Source organism: Euprymna scolopes, chromosome 37 (assembly GCF_053919585.1).
Source record: "Euprymna scolopes isolate OS-2025 chromosome 37, ASM5391958v1, whole genome shotgun sequence".
NCBI lineage: Eukaryota > Metazoa > Mollusca > Cephalopoda > Sepiida > Sepiolidae > Euprymna > Euprymna scolopes.
Genome location: NC_136518.1, coordinates 29,977,819 through 30,004,738, shown reverse-complemented (window position 1 = coordinate 30,004,738; position 26,920 = coordinate 29,977,819). Strand labels below are relative to the sequence as shown.

The window sequence follows — 26,920 nt, the reverse complement described above, 5'->3', positions numbered from 1 at the left end:
CATCGAACTTCTCCAGGAAATCTTCGTCCTCGATGCAGCAAGCCTCTGGTTTTTGTGTTCTGATATTTCTATCACCTTCCACTCCTGCCATTCCTACTGCGCCGAGGCGTCCAAAAATTACTTGACCCCCTCTCAACGTAGCGCCCCCCCCCCCAGTTGGTTGATCGCACTTACACCTAAAACCACATCAACATCACCAACCAGACGATCCAACACCAGGGCTTGTAGTCCAATAAGCATACCTTGCACCAGTACTTCTGCTGTTGTCTCTCCCAGGCATTTCACCTCCCTGCCATCCACGGTCTTAATACTCCTGGCTCCGCTCCATGATCTAGCGACTTTCTTCATTACCAACATCGTGGTGCAGCCTGAGTCAACAAGGGGCATGGCTCTCTTCCCATTGACTACTACCGGTAACTGAGGCAACGTTTTGTTGTGCGCCATTTCCACATAGAAGGGGGAACCACTGGCACAATGGCTCCCCTTCATTCGCTTCCCAAAATGCCCTTCGCGTATACAAATGCGTTGGCCAACTTTTCCTTCTTCTTTCCCAAAGAGCGATGCAGATACGCCCGGTACGTTTCTTTTTTTTTTTTTTTTACTTCTTTTCTAACCATATACCCCACAGTATGTCTGTGTGTCTACATTTCCCTACGCAAAAACTCTGTTAATTTTCAGTCTACAGACTCGAAATTTGATTTACAGGGTACTGAAATTTGGGAAAATCTTTGTAATCCGTTTTTGACAAGAAATTTGGCTAGTAAGGAGTCAAAATTCAACGATTTTACTTTTGAGAACTCTACCAAACTCCTTCGCCAATTTTGCGTATAAACAATTGAATTTTTAGATATAGGTTCCTTGGACATGGATCTAACTTAATAACTTCATTTGAGCCCAAAACAATAAATTTTAAGGGGGTCAAAGTTTTAAAATTTTGACCTCTGCGGTCTCTACCAAATTACTCCGACAATTTCTGGTCTAAACATTTGAAATTTTACATAAAGGATATTCAGAGATAGGGCAAGCTCTTTAATCGGTCTGGGTCGAAAATTTTTAGTTACCAATATATAAATGTATGTATGTATGTATGTATGTATGTTTTCATGTCTGCCTAAAACTTTCGACAGAGGCGACGAATTTTGTCAAGATCAGTATCATTTTGAAGGTCAACCTTTCAGACAACAAATATCGAAAAATTACATAAAAACATTAATATCTTCACCTTCAACTGGGCACTTTTATACAGGGGGGGTCGCTTTTTTCGCCGATATTTTCGAAAGTCATCCTCTCCTTTCGATTGTTTAGCCTTAATTTAAACCTACGTCATTTCCGGTTTGGCGGTGGTCGTAACAGCAAAACGTCAGGTTTTTTCCCCGGTCTTTTCCTCCTTTGCGGTACAGGTTCGAGCCTGCCTTCTTACTACCACATTGTTTTGTTTTTTTTTGCTCAACATATACATCCAAACACTCGGGCAACGAAAGAGTTTTATTTATCCTACACCCCAACTTTATGTATCTTCTTATTCCAGAGTATGCAGTTTCTACCAAGAATCAGACTGCATATGAAGAAGAAATTCAGTTGTGGATTGATAATGGTTGGTTAATACCATAGCCACAAGAAAGTCTAGGGCCACCCAAAGAATTAATTCCGCTCAGACGACTAAACACTCATGATGGATTATCAAGAATCGAATCAGCATGTTGATGTCTTTACCGGGAATGCAGATTTGTGCGCTGCTAAACTAAGAGAGTGGTGTCAGAAAGGAAGTAATGTAGCACTGCTGGATTTGAAGAGAGCCTACCTACATATACGGGTCCATGAGTCACTCTGGCTATTTCAGACAGTAATATTTAAGGGAAAACGATACTGTTTGACACGCTTAGGTTTTGGCCTAAATGTAGCACCCTTAATAATGACATTAATATCATTAAAACTCTTAGATGAGACCACAGTGAAAGCTATTTCTACATTGATGACATCTACATTAATGAAGACATAATGTCTGCAGATGCGGTTCAAATGAGTCTTTCGGTTTAATAAACAAGGAACCTAAGCACTTAAAGGATGGGGCACTCATGTTGGGTCTTGAGGTTCAGGAGGAATGTAATACTTGATGATGGAAGCGAGAGAGCCTAGTTCCTGAGTTACCTAGTGTGTTAACGCGGTGCATCACGTTTTCTATTTGCGATAAATTAGTAGGACATTTACATGTCTGTGGATGGCTCCGAGTAGCAACAAGAGTACTAAAAAGAGTAACAACTGCGGTCACAAAAGGCTGAAACGACCTAGTCGATGACGATTCTCTCCAGCAAATGATGGCTGAAACATATGTAGAAATGACTCTGCCCAGGGAGAATGGCATGTATCCGGACACAAACTGAATGCATGGATTAATGTGAGTTCTTTGGCTACAGGTGTAGTGTTGGAATGATTGGGTAATGTTGTAGAAGATATGAGCTGGCTTCGTCCAAAAACTGATGTTGAGCATAGCGTATCAATTTGGCAGAACTTGATGCCATGCTGAAAAGCCTTAATTTTGTGCTGCAGTAGCAGGGCCAGGTTGTACACCTCCACACTGATTCATTGTGTATTTACCATTGATTGACTGACACCTTAACTGGAAAGGCACGAGTTAGGATTAACGCTGCAAGTGAAATGTTGATATGAAGAAGACTAGTGGTAATAAAACATCTAGTTGACAAATACAGTTTGCAAGTTGACATTACCTTAGTTCCATCGGAGAAGAATTTGGTTAATAAGCTGACTCAAATGCCAAAGAGATGGATTGATATCATGAGGCAGGGATTTAATCCTCCACAACTGATATGCATAGGCTTAACGGAACAATTAACACAGGATCAGATCTGTGGAATACATCAGAAGAGTGGACATCTTGGAATTCGTTGAACAACATATTTTGTCCGAAGAACGTGCCCTGCAACTACGAAGGCATTGATCAAGGCAACAATATTCTTGTGTGAAGAGTGTCAGTGAATTGATCCAGCACCATCTCAATGGCAAAAAGGGAAGCTTGAGGTGGAGGAATACTGGTGTTGTATAGGTATGGATATAACTCCTTATGATTTCAAGCATTTCTTGATCTTTACAGACTGTGGCCTGACGTATTTCATGATATGGCATCTGTTGACATGACAGGATACATCGAGCATTGTGTGACAATTAAGATCCATCTTTTTTAACATGGTCCCCCACTTGAAATCTTGACTGATAACGCCTCTACATTTCGATGTCAAGAATTTCAGAAATTCACAACCAAATGGGGGGGGGGGTTAGAATGCATTACCGATCTACATATTTTCCTGAGGGTAACGGCATAGTAGAGCAGTGTCACAGCACCGTCAAAAGAATTGCAGCCAGGACGCAGTGTTCAATTCCAAAAGCTGTGTACTGGTATAATGTGACACACAATCTGTTTCAATGAAAGGAAAATATAAACCTGGCAATGGGATTCCTTTAAAACAAGGGAACTAGGGAAGGAGATCGTTTTCCTAGTTGGGTTTGGTAAAAGTGGATTTTAAATAACCAATGAAGCCACACATTTATACTGAATTTAGATGTAAAAACTAGACTGTGTCGCCAAGAAGTCTATAAAAACTATGAATCAGAGAAAAATTATCTCTTCGGTCTCCCATATTTTAGATGTTTAAATGATTGACCACCTAGGCAGCCACAAAACTATTAGTCGGAGAAAAATGCATATTGGTTTGAGAGTAACACGGTTGATTTCAAATCTACCCTAAACCCGATGCCAAGTTGCAGCTGAGAAAAGCAGCATATCAGCCATTCACCAGAGCATCTGATGATGAATGGCTAGCTGAAAATAAAAGGCAGCTCCACAAACTATTCCAGAAATGCCAAGCAATAGGAATAAAACTTCACCCAGAAAAACTAGAGATCGGACGAAACACAATCACTTTCATGGGGCATCACATCACCAAAAATGGCATTAGAGTCGACCCAGAAAAGTGAGGAAACATTGGAGCTCTCCACGGATTCTAGGCAAGACAAACTATGTTAGGAAATTTATTCCAAATCTTGCAACAATGACAAAACCCCTTCAGAACCTAAACAAAAAAGATGTTTTGCGGACATGGTCAAATTCCCAACAAGCAGGTTTCAACACTGTAAAAGAAGCAATCACAAACTCACTCATCCTAAAGTACTGTGTACCCCACAAGGAACCGACTCTTAAGAATGATGCATGCGAGTATGGGTTAGAACCAGCGCTAATACAGGTTGGCAAACCAGTTGCATTTGTAAGTAGATCCGTATCAGATGCTGAACAAAGATATGCACAAATTGAGGAGATTCTGGCAGTTGTATATGACCAAGAAAAATGTCACCACTATACCTACAGAAGAGAAGTGGTAGTTTTGATTGACCACAAGCTTCTCATCTCAATCAGCAAACAGACTCTATCAAAAGCACCAAAACGGCTACAGAACTTCCTGCTACAGACCCCAAAATACAACACTTCAATATAAGCTATATCCCATTGGCAGATACACGATCATGAGCACTAACAAACAAGCCAGAGTTGGAAAAAATAATGTCAGTGAATAAACTGACATTATAACAGATACAAGACCACAAGCAGAGATTCATTAAAAGACAGCTGAAGACTCCAACATGAGAGCACTGGTAGAAGAAATCGCTAAAGGATGGCTGGATGAGAAAAGCCTGCCCTACTGGATGAAACCGTTCTTCAATTATACTCACTATACAAGATGGACTAACACTGAGAGGACAGAGAATAGTCATACTATGTGGGCCGAGATAAAACAAAAGGCACATGCCAAGCACCTAGGCATAAATACATGTCTGCAAAAAGCAAGGGACCTCATATTGTCGCCAGGAATGTCTAAAGAGATTGAAGCCTGTAGCTAGTAGTGCCATGTCGCGCATGGAAAGAGACCCTGCACTTATCCCCGATGGGCTTTCATGAGGTTACAGTCCTAGTCGAAGAAAGGTCAGCTGATGGTCTACCTGTGATGCATGTCTGATACCATGCATAATCTCTTGTTCAGCTCCCCCTTACCTAACTGAAACTTTTTAAAAACATGATGACAGTACAATAAAAAAAATAAGCTTAAACAAGGCTTAGGATCAAACAAATCCAACTTGCCTCCTCCCTTGAGGCTTGCATTCACGAACATCCGTGGGCTTAGAACTAGTTAAGCTGATGTTGAAGCATTTCTCCTAACAAATACCCAGGATATCTTAGCACTAAGTGAGACTAACCTACACTCCTCCATCCCCTCTAACTACTTTAACATGCCTGGATATCTCCCACTCTGCCGTAAGGGCTCTGACAGACACATGCATGGACTTGGAGTTTACATTCGTAACACCCTCTCCTTGAGTAGAGAAACAAACATAGAATCGGACGATCAAGCCTTTATGTATTTTAGACTGCACCATAATAAACAAAGTCTCTGACAGCATAAACACAGCACTCTCCCTCAACACTAGCGCACAAGTACATGTATTTGGTGACTTTAATGTCCACCACAAAAACTGGCTTGGATTCTCTACTTGCAGTGGGCAGTACAACACATAGCTTCTCTATATCTCACTCCCTATCACAAATAGTTACGTTTCCAACTCGTTTCCCTGACCAGCAAGAACACCATTTCTAAATCTGTTTCTGACCACAGTTCCTAATGATTGTGTAACGAATGCTGACAGCCCACTTGGGAACACTGATCATGCAGTGATAATGGTTGAAATCGCCCTTATATTCTTAACCCAAAACTGAAGAGCCAGTGCTTAAAACAACGAGATATCATAAAAAGGCTGACTGGAAAGCCATCAGAGATCTTATCAGAGATGCCCCATGGGAAAATATTTTTTCTCTTCCTGCTGAACAGTGTGCAAATGAGATCACTGAATGGTTCAAAATGGCAATTGAAACACATGTTCCAATGTGGAAATTGTATAGCAAGCCCAACTCTCCCCAATGGTTTACTTCTGCTTGCGCAACTGCCATTGCTCAAAGCATGCATACTGCAGATTTAACCGACATAAGTCCAGTCCAAACAGACAGAAGTATATAGAAGCCAGAAGTAACGTTAAGAAAGAAATAGAGACAGCTAAGAGAGAATTTACTGAAACCACTAAAAACGCATTGAAGCACAAAAATTAGGAACTCAAGACTTCTGGAAAATCTACAAGTGTAGTAAATAATGGGCAATCAACAATTCCTCCACTAACCAACAATCACGGGGTTGTTTGCTCAGCAAGCGAGAAGGCTAACATGCTTGCCAGTCAGTTTGCCTCAAACTCCACACTGGACGCTTCCAACCACCCCCTTCCTGACTTTCTTTTGCGGACAAACGCCACACTAGACGTCTGAAAATCACCCCTGCTCAGGTGCATGCTATCATAAAAAACCTTGACACTTCAAAAGCATATGAACCCGATCTCATCCCAGCTGTGCTATTAAAAAAGTGCTCAGCCGAAGTAGCTCCAGTTCTCTCCAAACTTTACAACAAATGCCTTAATGAATTTTGCTTTCCTGCCTGCTGGAAAACTGCTTCTGTGGTACCAATATTCAAGAATTCTGGTGAAAGAACTGACCCATCAAATTATCGCCCCATTAGCCTCCTACCACGCCAAAATATTTGAGTCCATAATTAACCAAGCTCTAGTCTATAACCTTACAGGTGCTAACTTCTGACTGACCAACAATATGGATTTAGACAAGCCCGTTCTACGGCAGACATCCTAACTGTAATCTCTGAACGTATACACCATTCACTGGACAAAGCGGGGGAGGGCAGAGCGGTAGCTCTAGATATATCTAAGGCTTTTGATAGGGTATGGCATGAGGGTCTCCTCAAGAAAATTAGATCATACGGTATCACTGGTAGAATACTTAACATAATTAAATCCTTCTTAGATAAGAGAAAAATCCAGGTTGTTGTCAACGGTCGTACATCTAAACAATATGATATAAATGCGGGAGTGCCTCAAGCGTCTATCCTTGAACCTCTATTAATCCTAATATTCATAAATGACCTCCCGAACAAAATTGACTCTGAGATGGGTATATATGGTGATGACACCACACTCTATAACAGGCACGACAGGAAAACAAATGAACACATATCTAAAGAAATGCCAAAAACACTAGAGGATGACTTCCAATCTATAGTGGAATGGAGACAAAAATGGATGATTACATTCAATGCTGCCATACTAAACTGGTTTCCTTCAATAATTACAAGAAACCTTCTCTGCCACCAATAGCAATGGCTAATGACTCTTTATCTGAGTGTATATCTTTCAAACTCCTTGGCCTAACGTTCACAGGAAACATGAGTTGGAACAATTACATTGAAAGCATTGCCAGGGCTGCTGTGAGGAAGGTAGGCTTTTTCTACCGTGCTAGAAAACTACTAACACCCGAAAGTATCCTGTACCTCTATAAGGCCACCATTCGCCCATGTATGGAGTATTGCTGTCATATTTGGTGCATCTGCTACTAGTCTCGCTCTTAGACAAGGTTCAAAAGAGAGTCGCCAATATGATAGGCACTGAACTGGCATCTAAGCTTCAGCCTCTGTCCCATCGACGAAATGTTGCATCCCTCTGTCTGTTCTACAAGTATTTTAATGGCGGATGCTCTGGCGAACTGCAGACACTTGTTCCCCCATGACATAGACACCCTCGACAAACCCGACAGGCAGCTAAATCCTACCCCCACACAGTAGAGATCCCTAGATGTAAAAGATCTTTCTACTCCAGTAGTTTCTTCCCCAGAACCGCTAGACTCTGGAATTCCATTCCAGGTCCCTGCTTTCCCAACAGTACTGACGTGCAGAAGTTCAAGTGCCTAAATCTCTACATAGTACCCCAGTAGTTGTTGCCCCTGATAGTAGCCCCCTACATCAAAGTGGCAATTTGCATTGTTTGGGGTCAAAATGTAATAATAAAAAAACACCTGCGTAACCTATGCACGTTGCCAACCAGTAGAAGCACAAATCATCGCACAAGTCCTTGAAATACCTTGGCAACAAGTAGCAGTAGATCTCCTAGCATGGGGAAAAAACAGCTGTCTGATCACAGTGGACAGACATAGCAATTTCTTTGAAATTGACAAACTGGGTACACCCACATCAAAAGCTATGGTTGAATTCATGAAAGTGCATTTCGCATACCATGGAATTCCAGAGGTACTGACCTCTGACCTCTGACAATGGTCCTCAATTCTCATTATACATGTTCAGAAAATTTGTAAGGAAATAGCTGTTCAAACACGAAACAATATCACCAGGCAACGGCCAAGCAAATGGTGCTGCTGAAGCAGCAGTAAAAATCACCAAACACCTTTTCCACAAATGCAAAGCATTGGGAGAAGACCCATTCTACGCAAGGCACCAACAGAAGGACTATGCACCAGCCCAGCATGAAGACTTTGGTAGAATGACAAGATCAACAGTGCCAACTGTCGAATTAAAACTTAAGCCCCTCTACCCACACTCGACATGAAGCATGGATAAAACAAGACAGGAGGCTTATATACAATGAGACGGGTAAAAAGCTGAAAAGTCTCAACATCATGACAATGTTTGAGTTCAGTCATGCAATCCCCACACAAGAGAGTGGAGGGAAGCAACAGTCCGAAAACAAATGACTCGTTGGTCATATGAAGTAGAGGCAAAAGACGGATAACTATACTGCCGCCGAAACAGGCGATTCCTGCACAAAACGCCCTAGTCAAAATACTCCTTTCCATGACACCATCTGACTACACGCTCAGCTGATGTTCATCCTCAGTCCCAAATCCATTGTGCAGTGCCTTTATCATACAAAAGAACGTTCTTGACGTAATCGATGTTGAATCACAGTTGTATTGCTGTAAAAGATATTATCAACAGCATGCCAACAGTAAGACGAAACAACAATCAACTAGAACAACATAAGCAGGAAAGGAAGAGAAAAAACGGCAAGTATCCTTTAGTTCGTGTTACCAAAGTTTAGTTCATGTTGACAAAAGTTTTATTTAATAAAAAAAAATCATGAAACAAAATAAATTAAGAAAACAAGTAAAGGTGTACATGTTTCTTTTTTCTTTCCTTCTCTCGGTTACCCAACTTCAATCAGCAGTAATTGTTAGTGTGGTCTAATTAAGAAAAAATAATTGCCAACATGCGCATGACTTTTTACCATGTCCTGTATCATTCCTGCAAACCACCTTCCCTGTCTCTGAACTTTGGCCTTTTTATAATGTCTTTATAGGGCTACTAATTCATTGATATGCAAATTAATGCATATCAAGCTATACACCTCCATGATCCTTAAAGATCATCTTGCATAAACCTGTAGAGGACTGGTGGATTATTACATATATCCCCAGTCGTACAAAATAGGTAAAATGAATTGTTTTGAGGAGGAAACGAACAACGCGTTTATTGAAATAAACGAACTAGAATTTATTTTGTGAAGAAACAAATAAAAGAAATGGTACAGCATGAGTTTAGTTTGGCGCGCGTCTCTCGCTGTTTAACTGGTGAGAAGGAAAGTCTATTGTTGTAGAGAGAGAGAGAGTGAGAAAGTCAATCCACGCCATGGAAAGAGAAAGTGTGTAAGGTGTACGTACTGTCTTGCCCCACACATAGTAGCAGGGGATGTGTAGCGCACGGACACGTGCCCCAAAAGGAAGTTGTTAGTCCGTCGACCGCTCAGCTCGAGAGCCGAATCAAAAAAGGAAACAGCTCAGGTCTCTTGCTTTTGTAGTTGTTTCCGGTCTTTTGCGCATGTGCGGATTTCCTTTAAAGGGAAGTGACGTTGTCGATGTGTGCGTACATGTGTGTACGTTAGTGTGTGTGTGTGTATGCACATGAATGTGAGTGTATGGACGTGAACGTGAATATATGTACGTATGTTTTTGTGCATGTATGTGTATGACAAGAAAAATGACTTGAGATGTGAACGCGTGTTATTGTGTGAGACTAGAAAGGGCTCGCACAAACCCATGCCCATAGCTTCCAAACACAGCTATCACTCACTACACGGTTAGACAAAGCTAGCACTCACTACTCGGCTAGATGCAGTATTTTAAATTCTTCATTTAACAGCGATGACTGTTTTCATAAAATCTAACCAAGTCACATTTTAAGTTCTTCATTTAAAAGCAAACGACTGTTTTCATAAAATCCAACCAAATTACATATGCTGTCAAAATAAAATCCAACTGAATGATCATATCTTGCCGAAATAGTTTGGGGTCTACTTAGGAAAAAACAATAAACAAATAACTGCCAGCATGTGCACGACTTCTTACCACGTCTCTTACCACCACCTCTCCTGCCTTCAATCTTTTTATAATGTCATTTTAGGACTGCTAATTCATTGATATGCAAATTAATGCACACTACTTGTTAACGAAATTGTCATAGTTGTTCAGTTTAATTTCTTTTGTTTTTCTTTTTACAGCAGATACAATAAATAAATTCTTTTTTCTATTAAAAATGATCTTGAACCGAATTCTATGGGTATTTTGTATACCTTTCTTTCAGGAACTGGTTAGTTTGTCAGTCCATCGATTTTTCTGTTTCAAGAGATTTTATAAGCAGAGTTTTTCAATGTTTCAAATTAAGAACTCTGTTTTCAGAGTGCAGATTTTCGAGTTATCATCTTCTTTGTTTCTTTAAAAGAGTTGAAGATATGGTCAGCTCTTCATCTTGGCTGGTTCTGCTTTTACACAGAGTTGTCTGTTCAGCTCTCTGTTATTGCCCATGGCTAAATTGGAACCGCACTGGTACTCACAACTCTTTAGAATATTTGGAACTCAACCTCACTCAACTCAATAAAAACGTGCATATCGAGGAGGGATAATTTGGTAAAACTCATCCCCTCCTGATAATCAATCAAAGTCTACAACCCGACTTTCCAATGGAAGGCGATTGGTCAAATGCTAATTCCATGCTTTTCGCATTTAAATTATGGTTCAAGGACTTTTGGCTCACATGACCTGTTGATACTTGAGGGTCACCAGAAGTCATTCTTTAATTCAGTCATAATTGCCATATTTGTTCAGCCGGACTGATATTTTATTAAACAATTCCATCAAAATTCTCAGTTCTAATCAAAATAATAGTTATTCTTAATGTTTAATTGCCCATTCAACATATTTCACAATAATATACGATTTGTATATATATATATCCAAACCAATATATACTATTTGAGAAATGGATGGTCCCTGCTTAGAGTCAACATCAGTACCAGCACTATAATTAGTTTAATATTTCTAATTAGTTTAATATTTCTAATTAGTTTAATATTTCTAATTAGTTTAATATTTTTAATTAGTTTAATATTTCTAGTTAAATACATGTAGTTAAAACAACCAAGTATTTTTACACTTGCCCTGATTGATTGTTAACTCTACTTGCTTCCAAATAACAATTTCTGGGGTTAAATTCAACAGACTGCTGTCAATGTTCATTCCTCAAAATTCGACACTGTTGCTAAAAACTCGATACTCCAAAACTCGGCGCTCTGCTTGTCAAAACTCGCTACTCTTAAACTCGATGCTTTGCTGTCAAAAAACTCTCAACTCTAAAACACGACGCACTACTGACAAGACTTGCTACTCTAAAATCCAAATCCAAAATCAATCCAGCCTCTGAAAAGTCAGGCTTTTTAATTCAAACTGAAAGCGTTTCGTTTGTACATTAGTTGACAATATCACAAGTACATAAACATTAGTTTGCACACAAACCAGAAACATTTCGTCTAATTTCCCTTTTTGCCGTGTGGGTGGTGGATTAATCGACTGGCATTTTTCATAATTTCTTGCCAAAGCCCTAACTAACACCTTTGGAATCGTGAGATCCATTTTTTGACAAAGTGTAACGTTTGTCTTATGCCGGGGTGGCTATTTTGGTGATTTTGGTGATGGATAGACTTATCCAGTCAAAGTCGTCCTTACTTGGCATTATGGTATGAAAGTTCAACCGCTTTTTTGATGAGATCAAGTCATTGCTGTGGTACTCTCATTAGAGCATCTGCTTGGTTATGTTCTGACTTCACTAGGACTACATCTACGTGTCAAGTCACTGTTTGATCAGCATTTCACTTGCCACTTTGGTGCGCACCCTAGTCTTTCCCGTGAAGGTGTCTGTGATCCATTTGTGCACATAGGTAAATTCAGTGTGAAGATGCAGCACAGTTGCCATGTGAACATGACATTGAGTGAACATGCCATGTTCAATGCCATGATCACTCCTGTTAGCATAGCATCGAGCTCAGCCAGATTTATATACCGTATATCTCTTTCCTCTTGCAACCAGCTTGCATCCTCCACGGCAGCTCCATTGTGCTCCAGTGAAACTCCAGTGGTTAAGGAGCTTGCATCAACCCACACGTCTAGCTCAGGACCATCCACATACAACTTTTTTATCAAGGCCCAGAAGCCACCCGGGGATAAGGGTTATTGCGTGTACATTAATCAATGGGATAGTATCGTAGTAATCATTAGTATTGGAGATTTGATAGAGTGTCTTACTTAAAGGGGCAGTTTGTCAGGAATTTGTTTATGTTGGACTTAAAGACATCCAGGTTATAGTCAGGTGGGAAACAGGCAAACGGAAGAGAGTTTCACAGGCGTGCGCTTCTAAGAAAGAAGCTTTGTTCATGGAATCTATGTTTTGGTTTCAGCTAGATGGATGTTTATCGTGAAACATTGAAGAGGGGGAACCAGAGATTGGAGCTCAGACAAGCACTTGCCATGGAAGTAACGATAAAACAAAGAGGCTTGCAATGTATCTCCCGTGGAAGAGGGGCTGCAGGGAAGCAAAAAGGGCATCCCTCACTAAGCCACAAAGTCTATTTTGTACTTTGTCAAGGTAGGATAGGCTGCTTTTAGTAGCTCCTGCCCAGATATGGCAGCAGTACTCCATCCTTGGATGTACTTGGCTTTTATATAGATAGAGAATTGCATCAGCAGTGAGATATATTCTGGAGCGGTAGAAGGATGCTACTATTTTTCCAGCGATCTTGGCAACTGACTTGATGTACATGTTCCATTTCAGGTCAAGAGAAAAGGTCAAGCCCAGAACCTTATCAAAACATGGAGCTTCCCCTAGACGAGAGCCATCCATTTCAATTGATGCCAGATTGGGATCAGAGGGTTGATGATGTAAAGATAGGAGCTTGGTTTTAGATGCATTAAAGGTAACCAGCCACCTCTTCCCCCACTGTACCATGCGCTCTAGATCAGAGGTGAGAGAATCAGAGAGAACTTTGTCATTTACGGCCTTAAATGTGTTGCCATAGATGGTCGTGTCATCAGCATAAATCTCAACAAATGATTTAAGTATGTGTTTTGGGAGATCATTGATGTAGATCAGGAAGAGAGTTGGGCCCAGGATGGACTCCTGAGGGACTCCAGCATTAATACTGTGGGCCTCTGATTTCTATCCATCAACCACTACTTTTATGAGCCTATTGGATGGAAATGATTTAATGATCAACATTTCCAGTTATGCCGTAGCTGGAAATCTTGTGAAGTAGGCCCTTATGCCATACCTTATCGAAGGCCTTTGATATGTCAAGAGCAATTGCCCTAGAAATGAAGCTTTTGTCAAGAGATTCACTAATCCTATGAGATATAACCGTTAGCACATCTGCAGATCTGGCAGAACGGAAACCATATTGCATGTCACTAAGAAGGTTATTTCTGCTGAGGTGGTTGACTACTTCTCTATTTAATATGGATTCCAGCAGCTTACTCAAGACACACAGGAAACTTATTGGTTTGTACTGAGAGGGAGATGACTTTTCACCTGAATTCTTAAATACAGGGCATACTGACAAGGTTTTCCAGGGTGTTGGGAAACACTTCTCTTTAAGGCAACACTTAAACAGTTTTGTAAGTATGGAGGCAAGTTCTGGTTGAAACTTTTTCAGCACTATAATTGGAATGCCGTCAGGGCCAATTGCTTTACTGGAATCAAGGTTCTTGATTAGCTTGGCGACCTCACGCACAGATATTTGTATGTTGCAAAATTAAAACATTGGCCCGGAATTTTATCCTCAAGTTCCCAAAATTAACAGAGATTAAGCCATTTCTGTAATGACCTGGTCCCCATTAATTGCGGTGCAATGCTGTTCCTGTGCAGTTCCAGGAGGTCAACTCTCCCAGCCTTTGCCTTCTCTCTTTGAGCAGGAGTTAGTTTATTGCTGATCGCCTAAGGCGCCCTTACCGATGAATGCCGACAGTGCTGCCCCGGCATTTTTTGCAGGTCAAAGTACACCTCCTCTGGGGCACTGACTTCTCAATCCCACTTTTTGACCCTTGTGTCACAGTTCTTGTGGTGGGAGAGAACAAAATACCCCCAGACATATATGCGTGATAAAAACAAAACCAGAGTTTGAAAGATATATAATAAATTTTGAAAATTATGTTAAATTCGGATCACAGCAACATTCTGATTCCATGCCGGGAATACCGTTCAATAAGTAATGTCCCTGACCCACTCCAGTTATCTGATCTAACTTAAATTTTGCATGTGCAATGATTTATATTTATGAGATACGTAGCAAATTATAATTCTGAACTAATTGTGGTTTCGATTTAATGATGCTTTTTTTTTTGTTACATCCTTACTTTAAATAAGAATACAGCAAGAAACACAGGGTTATGGGTGAAAGACAAAGGGGTTTATTTACAAGGGAATACATGTGACATAAGAGTAACTCGACACATTTTCTTATTCTCTGTCTTTTTTCCTATGTCTCGGTCACGTGAGAGGGTCAATCTATCTATAGTTCATTTCATCTATGAAGGGATGTTAGGTTATTCCATTACATCATCTTCCTCCCAAGCTAAATTCTTCCATAGAATTTTGCTTCTACCATTTTTTCTTTTTTAGACTTTGTCCAAAAAGTTTGGTCCTTTCCCTTTTCCTTTCGCTTCTCCTCACCATTTGTGTTTGCCGATTTTTTACTTTTGGAGATTGACTGGATTTCTGAGTTACTGGTACTTCCTTGTTTGGAGGTTGTATATGGAAAGCGTCATATAGCACTTCCATTGGTAACTCTTGGTTTCTAACTGTTTCTATGTATCGGGGTCTCAGTTGGTTAATATGTTTTTTGTGGAAAAAAAACTGCCCTTTTATAATATAAACCATTCTCCCAATTCTTCTTGAGATTATGCCTTCTTCTCAGAAATTCTTCCCTGCCCGATAATTTTTGAAGAAAAGCTTATCCCCGTCATTGTACCTTAAATTATCCTTGATATTTTTTTTTTTTTACTTTTTCTCTTGGGATTAACCGGTCGAACACCGAACGTACCTTCCTGGCAAACATAATTTCAGCTGGGGATAATTTAGCATTTGGATTTGGTGTCATCCTATATATTGCTAAGAATTTTTGAATGTCGATGTTATTATTCTTTTTTAAAGCTCGTTTAAAAGTATCGACAAATCTTTCCGCTTGTCCGTTTGATTGCGGGTTAAAAGTTGGTGTTGTAATATGTTCAATGGCCAGTGCCTCACAGTAGTGCTTAAATTCCTGATCTGTGAACATAGTGCCATTATCACTAACAATTGTTTTTGGAACTCCGAACCGACTAAATACCTTGTCCAGTATTTTTATTGTGTTTGCCGCTGTAGGGTGTTTGTATTTAAAATTTTCTGGCCATTTTGACATACTATCTACGATTACTAGGTAATAATATCCCTTCAGAGGTCCTGCGTAATCAATATGGATGCGTGTCCAGGGTACATCTGTTGTAGGCCAAGGTTGCGTCCATATGGGGGGGGGAGATCTCGTGACTAGTTGACAACCTTTACATAATTTCACCATTTTCTCAATGTCCTGATCCATTCCAGGCCAGTATGTGAATCCTCTCATTAGGGCCTTCATTCTAGAGATTCCAGGATGTACCAATGTGGAATTCTTTTAGGATTTTCTTTTGTAATACTTGCGGTATTACCACTCTGTCTGCTTATATCAGAGTTTCATCACACATAGAAAATGGAAACACAATCCTTTTCTATTCTTTTCGTCTTGTCCCACTTGTTTTTTTTTATCTTATTAATATATTTATCTGTTTTCGCTGCTTTCTTTATTTCCTCAAGTGTAACAGGAAGCTCCTTAACAGTATTTATTAATATATCTGTTAGTTCGTTTTCTTCTTTTAGTGCTGCTATAACAGTTTCTTCAAATTCAGTTTTCCTGAGGATTAATCTCAACAAACCATCTGCATGTGCAATTTTACTAGATGCTAGGTGTTTCATTTTGGAATCATAATTGAGCAAAATAATACTCTATCTCCGTAATCTATTTGCTGTATGAGGAGGAATCCCTTTTTTCGAACCAAAAATCGATAGTAATAAAACGAAACATCTTCCTTGAATGAATCTAGAAACATTCTCACGGCATACACAATCGCCAGACCTTCTTTTTCGATCTGACTGTACTTTCTTTCAGTGGGTAATAAAACTCTCGAGGCGTGAGAAATTAGTTTAGTAGATCAATCTTCCATTCTGCGTATTCGCTCACATCTGCCGCTACAATTAAATCCTTTTTCGGATCGTAATGTGCTAACGCTAGATCCGATAAAAAAACATCTTTTAATTTTTTGGAATGCTTCCTCACATTCTTTTGTCCAGAGCCATTTTTTATTCTTCTTCGATAATTCATTTAATGGTGCTCTTAATCGTGCATATTTGGGATATAAGAATTATAATAGTTTGCTAGACCCAAGAATGACTGTAATTTCACTACATTGTCTGGTCTAGGCGTGTCTCTAATTGCTTCTGTCCTATTTGGGTTAGGTTTTCTACCTTTCCAATCAATTATTCCCAGTCCCAAATATTCAATCTTGTTCATATCAAAATTAGATTTTTTGAGAGCTACTTTAAATCCGTAGTCTTCTATTTTCTCGAATACCTTATGAATATGTTTTTTATGTTCTTCAACATTTTTGCTTCTTATCAAAACGTCGTCTAAATAAGCCATTGCAAAATCCAAGCCTACTAGCATGGCATCCATAATTTATTGGAATAAATGTGGTGCTACTTTCAATCCAAAAGGCAATCGTTTTGAGTATTCATTGTCAGGTATTTAGAACAATCTTCGTGAAATTTGATCTGCAAATATGCTTCTGATAAGTCAATTTTTGTGAACATTTTTCCTCCATTTAACTTCGAAAATATTTCCTCTGGGGGGTAGGGACTGGATAGTTATGATCCCTTAAGTAATCATTCAGTCCCGTCGAAAAATCCCCACATACCCTGATTTTTTTTATTTTTTACATAAACTGTGGGTGATGCCCATTCAGAGTAGTTCACCTTTTTTATTACTCCGATTTCTTTGAGTCTATTTAATTCTTTATCGATTGTTTCTAATGCCGAATACGGGCCCTTCATTTTGGGTTTAAACACCGGTTTCGCTTCATCTTTCAATTCAAATTTCACTTCTGTTTTAGTACCTCAACCCAGACCTTAAGAAAATACGTTTCTAAAAATCCTTCTTCAAATCCACAACAAACCTTCCTGGCAGTATGGGACTTTCAGATCCTGTCAAATTTACTCTTTTACAAAATGATTTTATTGGTTTCTCCTATAAATTGAAAAGTATCATCAAATCTATACAGAATAGATTAGAATTTTTTCCAGGTATCACATACATTTTAGTTTTTAACGTTTTTTCATTCAGGTTCACATTAGTATAAAATTCACCCTTTAAATTTTAATATATTTCAAGACATTCTTCTGGCAATTTTCTTTGGGTTTTGCAGCTTTGGAGAACCAATTTTCTTCCATGTTGTTTCATCAATTAAGGATATGTCACTTCCAGTATCCAAAAAACAGTTTACTTTCCGGCTATTTAATCTAACTTCAATATATTTCCTTTTTTTGCTATACATGGACTCTTTTTTAGAATCAATAGTCTTTATTTCAGGCTTACAGTATTTCTCCTTATTGCATACTTTTGACTTGTGTCCTTTACACCTGCACTTATAGCATATTTTGCTTTTGAAGTAGCACTCTTTTATGAAACGTCTTACAGTATTTTTTTACATAGTGGTCACCTTGCTTTACCCTTTGTATTTTGTCAACATTTTTCTCTTCGATACTAGTATTATCTTGTTTTGAATTTAACAGTTTCTGGCATTCCTCAGTAACTTTCTGTAAGGTTATTTCTATGTCTTGGTTCATAATAGATAATATCCTAGAACGAATCTCTTCATCCTTCGAGGATGTTAACCCTTGCACAAATATCAAGCATTTAAATATGTCCTCTTTTAGGTCTTTCAACTTAAATAACTCGCAGTGAATAGTATCAGTAAGTAAAGAATTGCCTTTTAGAAAGGTTTTATTAACTGTAAAATACACGTACGCTCTTGAAAGGATCGAGCGGGAAAATGAAACAGAGGGCGCTTTTATTATGAATGTCAATCCCAAGGGGGATAACTCTTAACAACAAATTAAATCATAACATTTTCCCCGTCCTAAAGTATTCAAGTAAGGGGTAATTAATTATAGACAATTTTTTTTTTTTTTTTTTTTTTTTTTTACAATCACATAAGAATCATTTTATTTACAAATAACATATGAACCCAAACTGCAGTTTTTCAGTATTTAGTCACAAAATCCTTATATTTACTAGGGAATCGTCGAACTCGGGACGACCTCCGCACAGATTGGCAGGAATGCTGATTTTCAGTATTATTTTTTAGTGAAATCTGATTTTCTTCAAGATCAGACGATTGATTTTTGTCTTCCTCATGACCAATGTTTTCATTAGTGGAAGGTTCAAATAAAGTCTCTGAAGTAGTAGGATTATTATTAGAGTTTTCTTCATTTGATGAGTTTGGAGCTAAGTCTCGAACGTTGACAGTGGTTTCAGTACCAGAAGGTAGTTGAACATAAGCGTAGTGGGGGTTGACATCTATTAGGGTGGCAGGCGTTACAGGAGGGTCATGTTTACTTGTTTTAGTGTGGTTTCTAATATATATTGGGCCTGGTTTAACCCAAGAAGGAATTGAAATTCCGGAAGCAGATTTACGACTATATTTAAAAAGTCTATCATGGGGAGTCATATTAGTGGCAGTACAAAGTAATGATCTAATTGAATGAAGTGCGTCCGGTAGTATGTCTTCCCAATAAGGTAGTTTCATTTGATTAGAATGTAATGTTGTTTGAATGGCCTTCCATAAGGTACCGTTGAGTTTTTCAATCTGTCCATTACCTTCAGGATGATACCTACTTGTTTTAGAAGTAGCAATTCCTTTTTTTTGTAAAAAATCCTTTATTTCTCTTGCTAAGAAATCAGAAGCACGGTCAGTATGTATCATGTCAGGCAAACCAAAAATTGAAAAGAGTTTGTTTAGACAGTGGATAATGGTTTTGCTTGTCATATCTCTGCAAGGAAAAGCGAAAGGAAAACGGGAATACTCATCAATTAGAGTAAGTAGATATTTGTTGCCATGTATAGAAGTAGGTAGAGGGCCTTTAAAATCAAGATTTAATCGTTGAAAAGGTAATATGGCTTGAATGAGAGTCCCTCCATTGGTATTGGCGAATTTGGGTTTCAGTAATTGACAGGATGAGCAAGAGTCAGTAATATTCTTAATTTGATCCAAAGTAAAAGGGAGGTTCCTCGTTCTTATAAAATGGCTTAATCTTGAAACACCAGGATGACATAATTGTTTATGTAAATCACGCAGATCTTGTAGATTGTAAGTAAGAGCAGAGATGCGAGAGAATGTGTCAGCAGCAATATTTTCAGGTCCAGGTCGATAAACTATAGTGAAATTGTATTGGGATAATTCTATACGCCAACGACATATTTTGTCATTCTTAATTTTAGATTTTCTTTTATTGTCGAATATGAAGCTGATGCTCTTCTGATCTGTGATGACTTTAAAGTGCCTGCCGAGTAGAAAATGTCGCCACTTACGGAGAGCTTCTACAGTAGCGGCTGCCTCTTTTTCTACTGCATGGTGCTTAATTTCGTTAGTATTGAGAGTTCTTGAAAAAAATGCAATAGGACGACCTTCTTGATTTAGTGTTGCAGCAATGCAATAGTTACTAGCGTCCGTTTCTACTTCAAATTCTTTATTTGGATCTACCGTTATTAAAGTGGCGTCTTTTAGATCATTTTTCAATGTTTGAAAAGATTTTAATACAGATGGAGGTAGTGGAAATTCTTTGTTTTGATTTAGTAATAAAATTTTATCAGAAAATTTTTTAATGAATTTGCAGTAATAGGAAAACATTCCAACTATTCTTTTTTGAGATTTAAGATTCAGCGGAGGTGGCATTTCGAGTAATGGTTTTAGTCTTTGATAATCGGGAGCTATTTGATTATTTTCTATGGTGTAGCCGAGTAGAGTAATAGAACTAGAAGAAATTATGCTTTTATTTTCATTTAAAGTGATGTTATATTGTTTAGCAATTTTGTAGAATTTTTGAAGATTGTAATCGTGTTCTTCTTGATTTTTCCCACATATAGTTACGTTATCAACATACACAAAGGTATCGGTTAGATTTTCTTTTTCTATAATATAGTCTATGCTCCTCTGGAAAGCACTTACTCCATTGGTGACGCCAAAAGGAAGACGAGTAAATTGAAAAAGTTTGCCACTTACTTCAAACGCAGTGAATTTACGATCAGCATGATTTATAGGTATTTGGTGATAAGCAGATTTTAGGTCGAGAGTAGAGAAGATGTTATATTGAGCGATGTCGTCTACCATCTTATTGATATTAGGCATTGGGTAAGCGTCTAGTTCCGTGAATCTATTGATGGTATCGCTGTAGTCGACTACCATTCTTTTCTTATGATTCTCATTCGAAGTTACAAGAACCTGCGCTCGCCACGGAGATATCGAAGGTTCAATTATGCCTTCTTTCAACATTCTAGCAGTCTCTTCTTTTATGAATTTGTTGGCGGCAAAAGTGTAACGTCGGGATTTTGTCGCAATAGGAGTAGTATGAGGAGAAAGATTAGAAAAGAGAGGAGGAGGTGGAACGTTTATGGTAGGAAAAAAATTATTCGTGTTTATAGCTCCAATTATAAGTTTGTCTCTAGGACCGTCGAATTTAAGTGTTACTTTTTTATATTTTTTTAAAATATCTTTTCCGATTATTAAATCAATGAAAAGGTTTTCAATGATTTCAATTGTTATTCCAGAATGGGTTTTATCTTTCAGTATTAAATCCACGACAGCTTCGCCAGTTATTTTAGCATGTTGATCGGAAGCAGCCAGAGCTATAGTTTTGTTTTTAGGTATTGTGAAGAGTTTAAGTTTTTTAGCAGTATTTTCATTAATGAATGTTTTTACACTGCCGGAGTCCACCATAGCGTTCACGAAGTGCCCGTTAATTTGGCATTGAGTGAATGTGACATCTTTGGAGTTAGTTCCTAGTCAGGATAGAGAAGGTGAGGGGTAGTCAGAGTCGTCATAAAGAACAGCAGTATGAGTGTTAGAAATAGGAGATTTACATACTTTAGCCCAATGACCATTTTTTTTGCATTTTTTACATTCGGCGTTTCGTGCAGGACATAAATATCGAGGATGACGTGATTTTCCACAGAAAAAAACAAACCCCTTTTGGATGCATATTTTCTTTAGTCACAGCTATACGATTGTAGCCCGAAGGATTATTTGTAGCTGCTACAGTAAAGTTATTTGCGTAGCTTATCGAATGCTTTTCTGCTTGTTCAAGAGATCTGGCCGTGGCATATGTGTCTTGTAAAGTCAGGATGGGTTTTTCTAACAGTCGTTGTCGGATGGACGAAGAAGAAATTCCACCGATGAAAGCTTCCCGAATGTATTGATTTTTGTTTTCTTCAGCAGAAACCGCTTCGAAGTTACATGTTTTGGCAAGCATTTCCAATTGTAGTATGAAGGCATCTATATTTTGTGTTGTTTGTTGCTTCGTCGTCATCAATCGATATCTATTATAAACAATATTTTCAGGTTTTAAATAAGCGGCGTCCAATGTTCTTAATGCACTATCGTAGTCGGTTTTATCGCTTATTAAATCGAAAACAGAGGCTGAAATACAATTGATCAAGGCAAAGAAATTATCTGAAGTGTTTTCGATTAATCCGTTATTATGTGAGCGGATATAATTCTGGAGGGTTAATTTCCAATGCCTATAGGATTTTTCGGAATTAGGGCATGTAGGTTCCACCTCGAATCTGTCGGGACGTAAGATTCGATCCATTATTTTTTTTTTTTTTTTTTACAGTTAATAAAATTGAAGTGAATAGTATCAGTAAGTAAAGAATTGCCTTTTAGAAAGGTTTTATTAACTGTAAAATACACGTACGCTCTTGAAAGGATCGAGCGGGAAAATGAAACAGAGGGCGCTTTTATTATGAATGTCAATCCCAAGGGGGATAACTCTTAACAACAAATTAAATCATAACACAGCATAGACGATAAAGTCTTCATAATCTTGTTTCAAAATATTTAAACACCTATAACGAGTATAAAATAAGCTATCCCGATCCCTGAAAATGTTCGATAAAATTTCTATAGTCTCTTTAAAAGAAATATCTTCAGGTTTCCTTGGGAGTATAAAATTGGTATATTTGGTATTTTCATGGGAACCCAGTTTTTGCAACAGTAAAATAATTTTTTTCTTTATCTGACCAGGCCTGACATCGTTTGGAAAAAATATTTTCGTATCTACGATAATATGCTGGAAACGTTAAGTCATTAGTTGGTTCATATAAACATTCTGTCAGCGAATTTGCCGTTCCTTCCGGAGTGAACCGACAATCCTTTTTTTCTTCTTGTTTCATTAATATTGTTTTTAATAGTTCTTTTTTTTTAACTGTTCTTTTTGTAAAATTCCATCTGGTTTTGTTGGGCCGCCAGTGCTAATTATATAGTGTTTGTAAACTCGGCTAAGTGTTCTCTGTTGAAGAATTTTTTCTTTTTTTTTTAACACAGTAATAAAACAAAAGGTTAACAGTACCTGCACAAAGCATTAAATAAATTCACTGAATAGGTTTTTGTTTTTTTTAAACCCCCCCAAAAAATTCTTTTGTAGACAAGGTTTTTGGAGGGGGTTACACACACGAAATTGACGCCGAACCAACAGCATCGGCATCAATTTTGTGTGTGTAACCCCCTCCAAAAACCTTGTCTACAAAAGAATTTTTTTGTGGTTAAAAAAAAACAAAAAAATATTCAGTGAATTTATTTAATGCAATAAAAATAAATTTGAAATAAACAACTTTTTTTTCCTATTCAATGCTTCATAAAATGTCAATTTCTCTTTTTTTTCCCCCCCGTAGGGCCGTAAAAGTCTGAATTAAAAAAAATAACTTACTTTTTGTGTGTTTCTTAGCTTCTTTGTTTTTTCAGCAGTTGAATTTTTCCGTGCAGTATTTTTCCATTCGTTGTCCAATATCTTTTAGCTTAAAGTTTACTTTTTGTGAATTCGAATCTTGTCGCCATTTGTTATATCCTTTACTTTAAATAAGAATACAGCAAGAAACACGGGGTTGTGAATGAAAGACAAAGGGGTTTATTTACAAATACACTAATTCATGTGACATAAGAGTTACTCGACATATTTTCTTATTCTCTTCCTGTTTTTTTCCTTCTGTCTCAGTCACGTGATAAGGTCAATATATCCATATTTCATTTCATCTATGAAGAGATGTTAGGTTATTCTATTACATCATTTTTTACAAGGGAATCACCACTTAACAAGGCCCAGAGGCCACTCGAGCATAAGGGTTAAAGAGTGTACAGTGATCAAAAGGACAATATCATGGTAATCGTTAGAAATGTAAATTTGATCATATTGGATTACTTAAGGGAAACGGCTCATCAAGAACTTTCCTCGTACAGGATCTTCTTGGTGCACTATTGCAGCAATTTGTTCAATCAGTGCTGTTAAAGGATCTTGAGTTGCTTTATCACCTCAGCCTTTTGTCACATCAACTACTCTCCTTTTAATGAACGCTGCAGCCACTCTGAACCACTTAACCACTGAGAAGTGCCCAACTTACTTTCCACAAAATGAGAACACACTTCATCGGGTAAAAACACAGGGTACGCTGGGGACCTCATTCTCTCGTTCCCATACTAGACTGCTGCCCTTTTCCCGAACTGATAGGCCAAGCTCGTCCTTATATGCAGTACCACAATTTGCATACTTCTCTTTTCTTTTTACTGGACAGATTCCGGGTTCAAATGAGAGCGGTTCTTTTGTGCCCATCCTATTTTGTTAACTCTGCAGAACAAACAGATTGTTATTAAGTTCCACTACACTTTTAGACATGTGTACATTGTTTTGGGATGTATATTGATTGAAGAAATCCATTTTATTTTATTTTAAGTTGATTTTATTACATCTGATTTAATGCTAACTTTGAGAGATGTACTTTTCATTCTTATTATTTTTAACTTTTTTGGTTTTCCTTCAGGTTAACGGAATTCGGAATGGGGACATGTATGGCAGGAGCGGTTCACTTGATAATCTCCCATAAAATCCGAACATCCACCAATCGGAAAGGACGCTACAAACTGTTTGAATCTATTGAAGACGTTTGGAAATGCAAAAGTATTGTACGACTTTAATCAACATAATGATATAATTAACTGATTTATATCAAGGCTGTCAATTCAATAAATGTATAAGCTACACGTACGATGATAGCCACATTCACACAATCGCACAAATAGTAACTGAAATATTGAGAATTAAAATCTACAAAGACAGATATACACAGACACTTTCAGAGTATTTCTTCATTCTTCTGCACACAAACAAATTATCATTCTTTAATACAAGTGACATTATATGAAAACTAAGTTATGCAAGTTACTATACTTATTTAATAAAATGCCCAAATGTTTATTGTCATCGAGGCAAAAAGCATGGGTTGTTGCATATAAAAAGTGTGGGACCGGTATTTTAATTCTAAAAAAACTCTAAAAGAAATCTCCAATGAGTGTAATACCCTCGTTCTTTGTCATGTATTGTTGGAAGGGTTATTTATAGCTTTCTTGGGAGTCTTTAGGTCTTCAAAATAAGTCTCCCTGAAGAGTAGTTGGATTTGAAAAAAAAAAAGTCAGAGCTGAGTCACATATCAGGTGAATATAGAGGCAACGTTCTTTAATGCTCATAGCTGAACAACCAGAAAAAGAGTGGGAGGAGAAATAAAAGCAAATAAAACTATTGCAATTGTTGCAGAAAGTTAAGATTACACTTCCGACATATCCTGTGTTACATGATAATGCAATCTATTTCTCACAGTGTTCATCAAATTCAAGTCTCTTCATTACATTTTGCTTTTAACGCTAACACTTTTTAAGCCAATTTCAATGATGCGTCTTTATTCGTAGATTTGTTGACTATGCAGATGTCGATTGCATATGATTTAGATATATCTGCAAATGCTTTTGATTGCGTTCAGCATGCGCAACACTGTAACTGCAGTTTTACGATCTGGGTGAAAATTCAACTGTACGATTTGGATAGAAATTCTTTTCCTTGTGTGAACCAATTTGCTGGCTCGTGCATTTGCACATGTGTGTGTGTGTGTGTGTGTGTGTGTGTGTGTGTGTGTGTGTGTGTGTGTGTGTGTGTGTGTGTGTGTGTGTGTGTGTGTCTTTGCTAGGAGAGGAAGGAACAGAGAATCCATGTGTACTCACATCATTTGGATTAAGTCGTAAGAATAAAATAAAAGAATATAGCAAACCAAAAGAAAATACAAATTGAAACGATAATTACAACAGAAAAGGTTGATTTCATAAAAACGTGAATTACAACAGAAAAGGTTGATTTCATAAAAACGTGAATTACAACAGAAAAGGTTGATTTCATAAAAACGTGAATTACAACAGAAAAGGTTGATTTCATAAAAACGTGAATTACACCAGAAAAGGTTGATTTCATAAAAACAAGGGCGATAGCCATTAGTCGCGTGCTCTCGTGTAATGAATGAATGCGTGAATGTAGGATTGACATGAAATTCTTAAAGATAAACTAAAATGACCGAAAAATGGGCTGAAATTACTTAAATAAATAAAGAAGTAAATGACTTAGAATGACTTTAATGAGCTTAAGGATGAATTGAATGGCCTTAATAATGACTTGAATGCTTAAAAAATAACTGGAATCCTTCAAAAACAACTTGAATGATCTGGAGAATGACTTGAATGGCTTTGCGACTGACTGGCTGTAAAGTGGGTGATCATTTTACATTAAATTAATAGAGAAAAGTGATCCCCCACTTTATATCACAAAGTTACAAACATAAGTACAGCATGTAGTAAGAACAGATGATATTTATTTGCTCCCCCACCGAGCAAATTAGGCACAAGGCCGATTTTTAATGTGAGGAGTGAAGGGGAAATGGGGATCAACTCACCGGGGGGTAGGGAAACTGGATAGTGACAATTGGTATGAAGGGTTGCCCCTACATTGACCAAGGTCTTATATGTGGGGTTGCCCCCACATATGGTCTTTGCTTGCAGTATCTGCCGGAACAGATACTACACTTTGAGATATTAAATTTTTTATTAACAGGAAAAAAAACAAATACAGTTGGGAAAATGAACAAAAAACTTAAGCACAAGGCCAACTCAAAAAGATGGTGAGGTTGGTTTATCCATCTCGTCTCTGTTGTAAATTTTAAATGATTTTTCTCTCGGCCAGCATCTTTTATCATGGTTACCCCTTTAAAATTTGTATTTATGTGTGTGTGGTGGGAGGGGGGTCCTACTTAAACCCAATTTTATAACATTTTTTATTTATATTAAAAAATACAAAAAGATAACAATATTAATAAAGTTTCATTTTTGTCGAGGGACGTGGGGGGGGCGCGGTTGGTAAGGCCCTCCCAACCCTATCTGAAATGCTAGACCACCCATTTCACTTTGGTTTGTAAAGGAACCAGG

The 26,920-nt window shown here is 37.9% G+C and overlaps 1 protein-coding gene across 2 annotated transcripts in view; it reads left to right on the top strand.

The window, feature by feature from the left end:
• The window catches only part of LOC145261117 (uncharacterized), a 485,607-nt gene extending 459,045 nt beyond the window's left edge, over positions 1–26,562 (top strand). For both annotated transcript variants that reach the window (XM_080119358.1, XM_080119357.1), the window contains exon 4: positions 24,442–26,562. In XM_080119358.1, the coding sequence (XP_079975484.1) occupies positions 24,442–24,595 (154 nt within the window). In that variant the 3' untranslated portion in view covers positions 24,596–26,562. The remainder of the gene's footprint in view (positions 1–24,441) is intronic.
• The last annotated feature ends 358 nt before the right edge of the window (positions 26,563–26,920 follow it).